We start from the raw sequence: 14,544 nt of genomic DNA, 5'->3' as shown, positions 1-14,544 counted from the left end.
TGCGCAGACGGTGTTCCAGCCCACATGGGCTGAGTGGGTCCGCTGGTGCGATCAGTTGCGTGCAACGCCGTCACGCACTAGTCACCTATGGGGATACTGCTGCCTCCTTGGTCACCTCTGGTGAGTCATATGTTACATTCAGCGCAGATCGTGAATTTTTCAGGGGAATGTTGCTGAATGTTCTTTCATGTTCTTAATCAACTCTTGTTGCCCACTTACTGCATTTAATGGCGTACGAACTGTCCAAGCATTCCTATGTTACTGGTGGAAGGGGGTTTATTGACGTTGGAGGTCAGGCGGAAGGGTTGCACGAAGGAAACAGTCTCAGCCGGCGTCAACAGCTCGCGATCTGCGCTCGCACCTCTAGCCAAGACATTGTCCCACTGCTGCGTGCGTTCCTTCATCCCCACTACAGTACCCCGGCGGCGAAGGGAAGCCATCCTGACGACTCAAGCAGACGTGAGAATAAGGGGGTCATGATATGTCTTGAGGCGGCTCACGTGGACAACCTGGCGGCCAAGTCGTCGACGCTTGTCGGAGGTTCGGTCGACCGGTTCAGTAACATTGTCACGGAGCGGCATAGTTTTGAGTCATCGACGCGCCGATTAACGGCTGCCGAAAACGCCGTGTTCAAAAGTCACCGTTGGGCCTGCACCATTTTGACCAAAAGGTTCGATCCCGTGTAAGGGCCGCACCTTGTCGAAATTGTGAAAAAAAAAGTGCGGCCATTTAACGAGCCTATACGGTATTCGACTTTCTCATGACGAATTCACTTATTCCCGGATGTTCTGCTTGTATCTCCGGCCACATACGCATTGACGCATGCCTATTCTAGAGAATCGGTCAAGAATTTTTACATACTTTGACTTACATGCCCAGTTGCGCTTGCCCGATGGTCCAATCTATCTATGGGGCAAAATGCCCAGTTGCACATATATCCGACGGCCCAAGTTGTCTATTCCCAAGCTGTCTATCAACACGCATACGCAGTGGCCGAAGCTGACGAGAAAGATGTTAGATACGGCTGTACGACATACATACGTCAAATGGATGAAGTTCTCAAGCAATCGTGGTAGCACAAATATATAAACTTGAGCTTGTTCGGTACAGAACATTATGTTCTGTACCGAACAAGCTCCAGGTGCATTTGACACCTGAACTCGGATCTAAGGCGAAGTTGTTACAATCTTTGCGCAGGTTTTAAAATGGACCTGCTCACAAAGTAGTATATTTATTTAGGAGTGGTGAATACAACAGCGATGTCCACTGTAAAAGGAGGTCAGATTATCTGCTGTTCAGAATTCAGTTCACACCGTATTGCCATCGCCGAAACGCGCCGTGTATCAGTGTATTACTGCAGCCACACGGGTGTCTTTTAGCGAATGTTTCTTTAAAAAAAAAACCGCAATGATACAGCAATATATTCTTATTTTTTATTGCAGTCTTCTGAACTTCTGAAATTGAGTAGGGACTTCAAATTTCACCAGGCGCGAATAATACTAAAAAGAATAACCAAGGTGCCATTGCCAAATGCAATTCCTTTGCGTTTTCCCAAATTTGTTCTCGGAGAGAAAGCGTTTAATCGAAAAAAGCGCATTCGTGATATATTGGATTAAACTAGAACTGGGCCGCCGCGCCACTGGTGGTTTGACTTCCGCTTTCTAATTTGGATGACCCTATGTGACAACCGGCAGCGATAACTTGACAAAACATGAAAAAATATTGGATCACAACACAGGTGCTTCCGTTGTGATCCTCTGTTCTTAGTTCTCGTGTCACTGTAATATAGTTTTGCATCCTTAAAAGTATAAAATGGTTGAAATCGGTATAACACTCGCAGTCTTGGGCCATTCATTGGTGCAAGGACCGCTTTACACCCCGCTTTACACCCCTGCTCGCCTTTGGGATGTAATTTGGCTATAAGGGCTTGTTTTACAGACCAATTTGCACCTTTTCTTTACTTTTAAGGGTGTAAATTATATTACAGTGAGACGGAGACGAAGAAAAGACGTTCCTAAAACCCAATCCGAGCCTGAACCAAAAAAACAGATACATGTCAGTTACCGGTTCGGAACGAAGCGGTTCAAACATATATGGTACAAATGGGTGCACAATAAATGAGAAATATCACAACACGGGTGCTTGTGTTGCAATTAAATTTCTTCGTCCTCGTCTCACTTTAAAATAATTTGCCGCGACATGACGTTGATGACAACTTGAGATGTATGTCTCGGCGCATTGTCTGTTACTCGTGCTTACACTCCAAAGTCCGAGTCCATGACGGCAAGCGTGACCTTAAAGGACATTCCAATGTCCGAGTCCGTGACGGCAAGCGTGACCATAAAGGCCCCTGTCCGGGTATTAGATGAGTGAGGAGCAAATACGTAAAAAGGCCACTGCATCAATACGAATACGGTATAGAGCTTCGTGGCATAAGACCCATTACTGCGAGCAAGCAGCGCACCTCAACGTCGCCCTGTTTTGCGCAGACGGCGTTCCAGCGCACGTGGGCTGAGTGGGTCCGCTGGTGCGATCAGTTGCGTGCAACGCCGTCACGCACTAGTCGCCGATGGGGATACTGCTGCCTCCTTGGTCACCTCTGGTGAGTCATATGTTACATTCAGCACAGATCGTGAATTTTTCAGTGGAATGTTGCTGCATGTTCTTTCATGTTCTTAATCAACTCTTGTTGCCCACTTACTGCATTTAATGGTGTACGAACTGTCCGAGCATCCCCATAATTTTACTGGTGGAAGCGGGTTTATTAACGTTGGACGTCAGGTGGAAGAGTTGCACGAAGGATACACAGTCTCAGCCGGCATCCACAGCTCGCGATCTGCACTCGCACCTCTATCCAAGACAGTGTCCCACTGCTGCGTGCGTTGCTTCCTATTTCTTCGTCCTCGTCTCACTGTAAAATAATTTGCCGCTACATGACGTTGATGACAAGTTGAGATGTATGTCTCGGCGCATTGTCTGTTACTCGTGCTTACACTCCAAAGTCCGAGTCCATGACGGCAAGCGTGACCTTAAAGGACATTCCAATGTCCGAGTCCGTGACGGCAAGCGTGACCATAAAGGCCCCTGTCCGGGTATTAGATGAGGGAGGAGCAAATACGTAAAAAGGCCACTGCACCAATACGAATGCGGTATAGAGTTTCGTGGCATGAGACTCATTACTGCGAACGAGCAGCGCACCTCAACGTCGCCCTGTTTTGCGCAGACGGTGTTCCAGCCCACGTGGGCTGAGTGGGTCCGCTGGTGCGATCAGTTGCGTGCAACGCCGTCACGCACTAGTCACCGATGGGGATACTGCTGCCTCCTTGGTCACCTCTGGTGAGTCATATGTTGCATTCAGCGCAGATCGCGAATTTTTCAGGGGAATGTTGCTGCATGTTCTTAACTCTTGTTGCCCACTTACTGCATTTAATGGTGTACGAACTGTCCAAGCATCCCCATAATGTTACTGGTGGAAGCAGGTTTGTTAACGTTGGACGTCAGGTGGAAGAGTTGCACGAAGGAGACAGTCTCAGCCGGCATCCACAGCTCGCGATCTGCACTCGCACCTCTATCCAAGACAGTGTCCCACTGCTGCGTGCGTTGCTTCATCCCCACTACACTGGCAATAAACCTCTCAATACTGCGTGCGAACCGCTCACCTCAACCGCTGCCTTGTTTTTGCAGACTGCGTCGTCGATGCCTTCTATGTAGCAGAAGGCCTGTGCACTTGACATCCCGCTACATTGCCCGACTGCCATAGCATCATCTAAGGGGGATGCTCCCGAGTACGCCGCGTTGATTTTGACGTCACCGCTTTCCTCGCGCCACGCTTGACAGTGGAAAGTTCAGTCCAAGTAGCGTGACGTCATAAAGCAGAGTGCACAGACCTGCTATCTAGGAGGCGTTGACTCGGTGCGTCGGCTGGGGGGATCAGTCACGTGCGATGTCGTCACGCGCTCAGTATAGCCGCGCAGTCACGGCTGCTTTCCCCTCTTGTCACCCCTGGCATGTGTTTCGTGGAGCATTGGTGGGTTACCTTGTCAAATTCATTTTTTCTTTCAGTGTTGTCAACCCTGCGAACGAGTTCATACGTGCCGAGTTAGAAAGTTAATGCTTCTGTCCTCGTAGTGTGAATGTGTTGCCGGCAAGAAATATGCCTTCAGCATCATTACCGTGGTAGTTTGGGTCATGTTTGCATGGTTGGTCACCAGTTTCGTAATAGCTTTATTAGGAACGCGTGAGATGGCTGTTTTTCAAATAACAAGCTGTGGGAGCCACGACATATGTAGTTCGTGAAAAAAAAAGTAACACCTAGTATAAAAGACTCGAGGGCGAATTACTGAGCTATTTGTTCATCATGGTTATGAACGTGCAACCTTCTATCATCAAAAAAAAAAAGGGGGGGGGGGGGGGGGGGTACTCAGAGTTGAAGCCACGAAAAAGGACAACCTATGGTCTCACGCGTAAAAACGTATACATTACGAAATCTACATGACAAATGGATTCTAAGTCTGTTATTGGCAGCACAGTGAATCTTTCCGTGAATACGAGTAATTCCGGAACCTCTTGCTTCCCTGAAACCAATAACTTGAAAACCAGGCTTCTTGTTGTGCTCTTAATAAAACATGCTTTAGAATGCGCAGCATAATGACAGAAACGTTCCAATGCTATGAATACCAGAATAGGGCAAATGATATGTTGAGAAGGCTGTGCGTTATACGCAAACTATTCGAAAAAAATATTCGGTCCTCGATTCGATTCGCATCTATCACTATTCGATTCGTATTCAATTCGGTCTGAAAAACTATTTTCGCACCCCTACATCCGATTATAAACATTCCTCTGAAAACGTTTCCACCTCTAGGCAGGGTCTAGCAGCCTATTCGGAGAGCCCTCGCCAGCTGACTGGTGTGGCCCAAGAGTCATTCCTTCGTCGCTTCCTGTCTGCGGTCGTATTGCATTTAATGGACACGGTAAGAACCGTCTGCCACTCATTGTTGGAGTACACACACAAGTGTCTGCATTGGAAAGTATTGCGCAATTATCACGAAACCCTTAAAAGGAACCTTCTGCTCGAGGCCAACTCAGATGTGCCTATTCAAGTACTTGTGAAACGCAGAAATGGTTTTACGAGACAACCGCTGGACTAGTTTAAAAAATAAGTGCGAAGTTTACAAAAGCATTAAAAAAATTAAATTCTGGGGTGGCTATAGTGGAGAAAGCACACTGCTCTATCAGAATGACACATATTTCTTTTTTTCTAGCATGCATCGCACTGAGCTATTTCTTAGTGTCCTCTGGAAAAGATATGGTCGCAGCTTCGTAAACGATGTGAGCTCCGAAGATTAAGTAGAAAGGCGATTCCTCGGTAGCGTTGTGTAGAATTGACGTCACCTAAACAACGGGATAGCTATTTCTATTATTAAGATTAACATTATTGTTAACATAAGTGAGTTATGGCACGAATTAGCGCTGGCTTTGCGGGCAGTCGGCAACTAAACAGAACGCATCCATAACGGATGCAGTGTGTGAACTTCACGGCATCACGTTTAATGTGAGAAATGGTTTCAAAGATTACAAAGGAGTAACGCATAAGTGAAGCTTAACATGATAGGAGCGGATGGAAAGGGGAGGCTTGACAACATGACACAAGTAGGAAAAAGAAAGTACAGTATATCAGAGTTTCAGACAAGTTACTTTCTAACATTTTTTTACATCACAACCTCTGCAGAGAAAGAAAAAAAGAAAGAGGATGTGTGCAGTGCTACGAATTGTCAATAAGTGATTGCCTTAATTTTTTTTAAAGAAAGTATGCAATGTCCATAGCAGAGTCTGGTTTTGGAGAAATGTGCTTGCCTTGCTCTCTGTTCGAGATCTGACGTTTGCTTGTTTTTTTTTTTTTCTTCGTTTTGTTTTTTGCAGGAACCCGGAGAAGGCGCCTGGAGATGACAAGGTCACCGCAGAGGAAGAATCAGAGCGCGAGGCTTAAGTCTCGATGCCGCGGTTGCGCTAGATGCAATGCACTACTTGCCTAAACAAAATGCCGCCTTACTCGACATGGAGTGCCAAGATTTCTGTAAATAAAGTGGTACACTGCGCTTCGGGATTGAAAAACACTTTCATTTCATGATACTTTCTGATATCATGCGCATGACAGTGCATGACGTAGATTGTCAGAACTCCGTATTGGCCGACTATTGCTCGTAACGCCCGCCTCGGCTGCGGGAGGCTGTGGGTTCCATTCCCACCGCCGCCGGGCACCCACTGGTTCAAAAGGGTACAAGCGTACCCCGGCCTGGCGTTCGGCTTCCTTCAGGGTTGATACGCTTGGGAAAGGAGCCTGCGCCCTGAATTCCCGTCGAAACCAACGTGAGCACGGGAAACGACGTGGATTCGAGTTCCTTGATTAACTGTGCATTCTTTAAATGTGCCTTAATTAACTTTGCCTTAATTTACTTTGCCTTAAGTAAGACATAAGGTCAGTGGTTCTGACTCCCACCAATGGCCTTGGGCTCGAGTGATTTAATTCTATACGAAATTACTGTGCCTTAATGAACTCGCCTTTATTAACAGGAAATGTCGCGGGTTCACCTCCCATCAATGGTAGTGGGGTCGAGTGCCTTAACCATTTTATTAAGGCAAAGTTAATTCAGGGCCTCGAACCCACGACCTTCGTTGGTGGCACCATGTGGCATGGTGGCACCATGAATTTTAGTGCCACTGAGTTTTTTTCTTGGGTCGTGCTAAATTATACGAACAATATTTATTACCTTTGACCAGTTCAACTATAGATATATAATTTTGTTAATGGTCGCCGTGACCATGGGGTCATACAGATTGTGCGTACTTTCCACTCGTCTGTAGTAAAGAACTCGGGCACTCGTATCGCTTACACACGTGCCCACAGGTGCAGTTATTTTCATTTCTTCAAGCCAGCAATACCGAGTGGCTGTCACGAAGTAGGGGCATGCCTGCATCACACAGCAAACGTTCTTTGCTATGGCAGTCGCAGTCTATATAAACCTGCTATAGGCCTCGTAAATTTCTCACTCAATAAGACGCGAAAGTTGATTTGGTGGGACGACACGCTGCTAAGCGATCGCGTTTTCCGCCTCGTCGTAGTAAGCGTCATTACAATGATCACGATGGGAAGGTTGCAGCACGTCGTCTTCGCCTCGCGAGCCTGAAAAATACCTGAAAAACCTGAAAAAGTATTGTTCGTCATAAGGAATAAAGAGCGCGAACGGGGGAAAACAGAAATGACGTCAACGGCGCTAGCTTTTCATTGCGATAGCATTTACGTGGACACTCCAGGTCAACTTCCGCCGGCGGCGTCGCCGTGAAGTTCAATAAAACTCCTATTGAACTTGGTCCCAAGTGCGATGGATGGCGGCCCCGCGCCGCGTTCAGGGGGCAGAGTAGCGCGCGTGTCCGCTTCTCTGGTAGTGGCTGCGCATAGCGCGTACGCGCGCGTCCTATCTCGGGTGTAATCTGCGATGGGTTCGCAGGCTAACCGACCTGAGAAAGCTGATGGTTTCGTGTGCGCTCTGACATTCTGACGCTCTTACATTACTTGACATTCTCATTCGAATGCGTTTCTTGTTTTGTCCCACCAAACGACGTGGGTTCGAGTTCCTTGATTAACTGTGCATTAATTAAATGTGCCTTAATTAACTTCGCCTTAATTTACTTTGCCTTAAGTAAGACGAAAGGTTGATTGTTCCTACTACCACCAATGGCCTTGGGCTCGAGTGCCTTAATTCTATGATAAATTACTGTGCCATAATGAATTCGCCTTTATTAACACGAAAGGTCGCGGGTTCGCCTCTCATCAATGGTAGTGGGGTCGAGTGCCTTGATTAACCATTTTATTAAGGTAAAGTTAATTCATGGCCTCGAACCACACGATCTTTGTTGGTGGCACCATGTGCCATGGTGGCACCATGACTTTTAGTGCCACTGAATTTTGGTGCCATAAGGCCAGGCGTCGGAGTTTCGACCCATGAGCCATCTAAGAAGCTCGGTGACAGAGGCAGCGGGAGTCCACCGACGAAGCAGATGTTGGCAAGCGATTGCGACGGCAGCCCCCCCAACGTTGCCGCATCTTCTTTCATGTTCTTAATCAACTCAACTACTAAGTTGAATTTACAATTCAACTTTATTTGAAGTAAGCTTCTAAAAAAGTACGCTATCCGATTAACATTTAAGCACCTACTCATCTAAACAAGCCCAAAATTAATTATATATAGCCAAAAAATTCACCTGAATCGCAACACTCGAGGACTTCATATTCCTCCATTCAGCATTGTTTGGGGTTCCGCAAAGTGACACCAGGTGGACCTGCGTCTTTGCGTAAATTGAGTAGTAGTGTGTGTGCGGGTCATGAGCGTACTTGTGTGAGACGAAGGCTGCCCGGCGACGACAAGCACGTTGACGACGATCGTGTAGCCGCATCGGCATGATCTCTATGCCGGCCGTTCGACGCAAGCTTATGACATACCATTTATTGGTTTCTACGTAAGTAGTGGACAAGCAGGGGAAAGACAGATGGGATGTGATCAGCGACTACGTGTTATGCAGTCATAGGTGTCCATGGCTATGTCACGTGGTCTATGTAAAACGAAGGTGACATTTGTACTCCAACAAATAAATGTTAAAGCATGGTTAACTTGGAGCGATCATGAAGTCGGTACAACGTCGCGCAATTTCTACGCTGCGTGCTACGGGGAAACTTCTGATGACGGTGGGCTGATCCCACAGATTGTGCAGTCTAACATGGCGCTCCAGAGCGTGAGCGCAAGGAAAGACGACGAGGAAGTGGCACGGGGCGCAAGTTGACAACGATGATCATAAAAAAGTGCCGATCATAAAAAAGTAGTGCCGATCATAAAAAAAATCTAATCAATAAAAATAGAAGAAAAAAAGCGATCGCGGTGTAACGGCTGGAGCAACAAGCTATTGTGCTCGATGGCAGATGTTCGATTCCACCGTTGGTCCCACACTATTTTTTTAATTATTATTAAAGCAATGCGCGACAAGAGCCTGGCTGCCTACTTACCTCCCCAAAGTGCCAGAAATGAGGCAGTGAAGGCTTTGCATTAAAAAAGTAGCAGTTTCGCCCGAAAGGCGAAGCATCGATTGCGATAGCAAATTAGTAGACAGCTATACGAAGTAAGGTTAGTAGTTTTATCGGCCGTATAGAGTTCGCTTACTAACTAATTATCAAGCAATGTGTCACGCGCGCACAGGTAAGCATGAACACATCTCGCTCGGTGACCGCGGAAACTCGCTGTCAAAACGCTGGAGTGAGGAAGCGCAGCAGCAACAGCGAGCGAATTGACCTGCGTGCCGTCTCTCGTTTCAACGCGAACTAAACGTCGGAAGCACAGCACATACGAAGCTACTGGCACTCGATGCATGCACTTTGTTCACATCGCAGATCGCGTTGAAGATGAGGACACCGCGGGCACACACTTCGGCGACATCGCAGATCGCTTTCAAGCTCCGTGAGCAGCAGCCGCAAGAGCAGCCGCAACCCTCCCCAACGACGACAAAGCTTCTGGTGCTTGATCCATGCTATGTGTTACCGATCGCCCGAAAGAATGGAGCACCCGGCAGTTAATGGACCCTACTTATTTACCGAGAGCAACATAAGAGCGCCGCCGCCAGGTGTTGTGCGCCACTATTTCGTGAACATTGCATGGGGGCTTTGTCGCTGCCTTTCGCTACCGGCGCCACGGGCCCGGACCGTCGCACGCGCAACCGAAAACGACAAACCAAGAACGACGCCGGTTCCCTGTCCAGGGAGCTAGCGACATTTCGCGGGCCGCGAAGAGTATGAAATAAGCCGCCGAACGTCAATAACGAATGTTGAACATCACCTGTGGCAAATCTTCGTCGAAACGTTTGTCGCGGAGTCTGTGTCGGTGGGAGTGGTGGTTGGAGTGACTGGCGTTGTCGTTTCCGCGCTGTCCATCACGGGCTGCCATTTCCCGCTGTGGTGATTGCCATCCTGTGCACTGGGACGCTTTGCTCTAGGCGCGATTAGTTTCTTGCCAGCTGAATTAGAAAATACAATGTTCAGACATTCCCAGTGTAATCGGGCACCATCTTTCACTCGGCACTCTAGCTCGACTCGATGAAAGTAAGCCCCCTGAATAAACTGAAGGTAGCGTCATTCCTCCTCTCCTGGCTTTTCCTTCTCCTGGTCACCTCGCCGCGCGCGCCTTGCGTCGCCGCCTCGCCCTCTCAATTTGGTCATCGTGCTTTCGGCGATAACGGTGCTACGAAGCGCGATCAAGGGCAACCGCCATAGCGCCGCCTCAAATCAACACAAAGAAACCAAGAAACCAAAACGGTGCGGCCAGCCGCGCACTGGTGCTGGCACGCTTGTTACCGCGCAAAAACGGCGCAAGCGTGACCACGTGACTGCGCTCCACCAACAGGGAGGCGCGGATAAGCGCAGGACCTCCTCGCCTGCCATCTCTCGCCGGCTTGGGCGGCAAGATAAAAAATTCATAGTCATTCCCTCTGTGAAGGTGGATGACCAGCGGAGCTGCTTGTGAGGTCTAGACACGACCGATGCCGCGTCGTGAGCACACTGATGTTTGCGCAACATTGAAGGCCGAACCTTTCCAAGAGAAACACGCTGCGAACCACTTTCCGCATGGCCGACACACGTCTATGTTGAAATCACCCACAATTACGATGGGAGTGGAGTCGGTAGGGGTGTATCCAACCAAAGGTGCATACGCTTGGCGTTTGCGGCACGATCTTCGTCCGTTATGTGCCGGCCGCAGTCACCGCGCACATTCCCGCTACTGTTCACGACGGTGTTCTTCGTAGGCGCGCTGTTCTTCCGCAGTCCTTATACCGCACGCGGCCTACCCATTGCACGGGTGAAATGGGACTGAGATAAGGTTACGTGGTTTGCCTATAGAGCCCGTGACGTCAAACCGCAATCCATACTAAACAGTGTCTATTCCGGCATTGCTTTTTTTTTTTAATTCCAAGCATTTCTCGGCAAAAATTTGGCATACTGAGAGTATACCTATCTAGCCGCCTACGTCTTGATGGTTTCATGGTCGTTTCGTTAACTTGGTATGTACCAAAATTGGCATAGTATGACAACAGAGTACGACGAACATAAATGATAGGTCATGGCATGAATGTCATGACATGCGTGCCATGTAGGTCATGAAACAGAGGCCTACGTCTTGGTGCTCTCATGGGTAAAAAAAAACAACCAAAGTGGCAAAGAATCGAGAATTAATTTTGGTAATGGGTCCAAGTATGGTTATGATAGTAGAATACAATAATGACTCATTAATGACCACGACTCACCGAAAAATGACGATGACTTTGCGAAAAAAAGATTAACACTCAAAAACCACTAAAATGGGTTCGGACATGGGAACAAAGGAATGGAACAGACACGGGCGCTCGCCGCTTTGTCAGCGCCATCTCTGAACTCTGCGCCCTGTTTGAACGGCTAAAGGGTGATGATATAAGTCATAATCATGAGCATGACTCAGAAAAAATGACAATGACTCAGCGAAAAAAGCTTAACACTCAAAAACCACTAAAATTAAGAGCAGGTACGCGCGCTCCCTGCTCTTCCTCATCGTGTTGCTCGCTTGTGCGCACTTGCGAATCGGTAATTACAGCCCGTATAACGCAAGTGCCAAATCGCTCGCGTTCCCACACAGTCGTGCTCAGCGGTCTGATTATCTGCGCGAACAGAGTGCGACAGTGTTGGCCTTTCGCGCGCGCAACACAGGGTCCATAGCGGCACGCTTCGCAGGGGCACGGGCCGGCAACAGCGGCCAGCCGAGAAGCGGACAATAGTGGTAAAGGCCCGTCCACACTACCGACATGGCAACTCGCCGCACGCCGTTTGCCGTTCGCGGGCCGCCATTCGAGGGCGGTTTTGCTCGCGAACGTAAAGAGCATGGTACCGGGACACATTCGCGTGGCAGCCGACAGCGAAGTGGCGTAATGTTCAAATCAGCGACCGAGGAGCGGACGCTCTGGCACCACCGGTAACCTCACCGACGTTGATCGCTAGACGGCGCCGATGTCGTCGCTAGGCCTTCTACGGTTGACTTCAAACCTAACAGCGGCGAGAAGTTGGAGTGGCGCCCTCTCGCGAGTGACGTCACGGATAGGACGCTGGTCGCACCGGCTCCAAGTCCAAGGTTGATCCAACTAGGTCGCGAAGCTTCGGGCGAAAAGCAGTTCAGAACGAATTGTCACTCGACATTTAGCTAGGGTGGTAGTGGGAGCAGCGATTGAAGCGCGACTATTTCGCCGTGTTTGGAGGCAACAAACACTTCGAAAGAAAAAAGTTTTTTTTAATTAAAGCGAGACACAGATTCATTCAACGAAAATGAAGTTCCTAATCAATTTTATATACGCATGGCAAGAAAAGAGACAACTCTGTTTTACTTGATCATTATCAATAAATAACTTTTTTCAGCGCCCACCGTAAGAGCGCCCATCGATAGCGGCGGGCCTTCACGCCGCTATCACTTGCAATGCAATGCAGAACTTTAAGTGTGCGGAAAGGTGCGCTCGAAAGTTGAACTGTTACAACAGGCCCCCTCACATGTTGTGTTGTTTTGCTTGTCAACTTTTGTCTGAATTTGGTGATGCGGGTAATTTCATTGTTTCTTAACCTGTTCAGTCAAAAGTAGTGAGTTGCGACCGCCAGATACTTGTTTACTTTAGTCATTTTCGTGCGATAGCGCTGGCAGACGGGCTTGGCGTCCGACAACAGCACGAGCTACTTTTATTGTTCCCAACATACTTTCATTGTATTCTTTCATTTCGTTTTTCATTGCCTCAAGTAGCCCTATGATAACTTTCATATTGCGCACATCAATTATTATCTGTGTGTTTGCCTGCACGTTTTCTTTCCCATTATTGCCGCTGTATATTTTGTGGCAGATGGTGCGCGCGCGCGTGTGTGTGTGTTTAAATGATGAGCTTTGTTGGAGCGTTAACTGTATCTTCATTGTATTTTCACTGTAATAATGCTAACTGTATTTTTATTGCGATAGCAATTATATGGACACTAGCTGATTTCTGCCGTCGGCGTCGCCGTGAGGTTCAGTATAGAGTCCAACGGCGATGAAATCGTCGCCGCGCACCGAATGCTGCATGTGCGAGTGAAAGCACGCGAGGGACGTGCGCTTTCACGGGGAGCGAACGCACGGTGGAGAGCAAACGCGACTTCTTCCGACGCGCGAAAGGCCGTGGGGGGACGGGCGGGAAGGATGGGAGGCGACGTTTACCTGGGCACCAAATGCGTATTTTTATATAAAAACGTTGCGACGCGAGAAGGTGGTAAAGACTGCCGACGCTGCTCGACGAGTGTCCCGTTCTGATCTCGTCGAAAACCTCCCAGCCGCCGCCAGAGGCACTGGTAACAGTAGCCAACACCGCGCGCGTTCGGTGCGAACGTGGGCGAAACTCCGACGGCGTCGACAACAGTTCTGCGCGTTGCTAGTGCTGCTGCATGTCCAAGTTTATACAGCTGATAAAACTAATATCATTACTCCGTATAGCTCTCTACTAATTTGCTATCGCAATTGATGCTTCGCCTTTCGGATGAAACTGCGACATTTTTTAGCGGCTATGGCCATGCGCTTGGTTTCTATTGATATGATGATTGCGACAGCGCAAAAGACGAAGACGAAGGGGAGAAATGAAACGAGAGGACTTACGGTGGGTATGTGCCATTTGTGCAGAGGAACAACAACGACAGGACCATGGATGCCTCTCCATAGATTCAGTTTTCGAGGTATGATGCAACCATGACATTGCATTAATAGAGAGCTTTAGATTATGGGGGACGCAAGCGTTGAGGCCCCCTAACTCATGGGGCCGGGGTACTGCGCATGTGCAGAGGGGTCTGCACATGCGCAGTACCGCAGCCCCAAGAGCTAGGGGGCCCCAACGCTTGCGTCCCCCTAATCTAAAACTCTCTAGTACATTTTGTTATTTCGTACGTAATTCGTGCGTTTAGCCCCATATTACTGACGAGGCAACCTCAAGCTTCTGCCCGTTACACCAGTACCGACTGCTCCCCTAGCGAGCAGATTCGAACGTCGACGGTCGCTTCCTTTCCCGGCGGAGCAAGCAAGCGCCCGTTCGTGTTGGTGCGCGTCCTACCGGTGGTAGTGTTTACACGTTGGCAAGCGTGGCCTCGTCATCCCACAAGCTTGGTCCACAGCAGTTTTCTATCGCTCAGTGTTCCACGGCAGCCTCGAAAACACGAAACACCGAGACGTACCAGTTCGTGAAAACATTTTTTCGCAGTTTCACCCGAAAGGCGAAGCATCAATTTCGATAGCAAATTAGTAGAGAGCTATATGGAGTAAGGATATCAGTTTTATCAGCTGTATAAACTTGGACATGCAGCAGCACCAGCAACGCGCAGAACTGTTGTCGACGCCGTCGGCGCTTTGCCCGCGTTCGCATCGAACGCGCGCGGCGTTGGTGACTGTTGCCAGGGCCTCTGGGGGCGGCTCGGTGGTTTTC

The 14,544-nt window shown here is 48.7% G+C and overlaps 1 protein-coding gene across 4 annotated transcripts in view; it reads left to right on the top strand.

Annotated features, from left to right (window-relative positions):
- LOC119453331 (uncharacterized) overlaps positions 1–6,098 on the top strand; it is a 68,760-nt gene extending 62,662 nt beyond the window's left edge. For 2 of the 4 annotated variants that reach the window (XR_007467081.1, XR_007467082.1), the window contains exons 4-7: positions 8–120; positions 3,224–3,336; positions 4,865–4,973; positions 5,923–5,950. Coding sequence is in view for 1 of the 4 variants with exons in the window: in XM_049667777.1 (XP_049523734.1) it covers positions 4,865–4,973; positions 5,923–5,949 (136 nt within the window). In the remaining 3 variants the exon portion in view is untranslated. Of the gene's footprint in view, positions 1–7; positions 121–3,223; positions 3,337–4,864; positions 4,974–5,922 lie in introns of all 4 variants that reach the window. The other 2 variants (XR_007467083.1, XM_049667777.1) reach the window with 2 other exon arrangements.
- The last annotated feature ends 8,446 nt before the right edge of the window (positions 6,099–14,544 follow it).

The sequence above is a fragment of the Dermacentor silvarum genome, chromosome 5, assembly GCF_013339745.2.
Source record: "Dermacentor silvarum isolate Dsil-2018 chromosome 5, BIME_Dsil_1.4, whole genome shotgun sequence".
NCBI classification, from domain to species: domain Eukaryota; kingdom Metazoa; phylum Arthropoda; class Arachnida; order Ixodida; family Ixodidae; genus Dermacentor; species Dermacentor silvarum.
The sequence above is the reverse complement of the archived record's forward strand: the minus strand, read 5'-3'. Positions and strand labels throughout refer to the sequence as shown.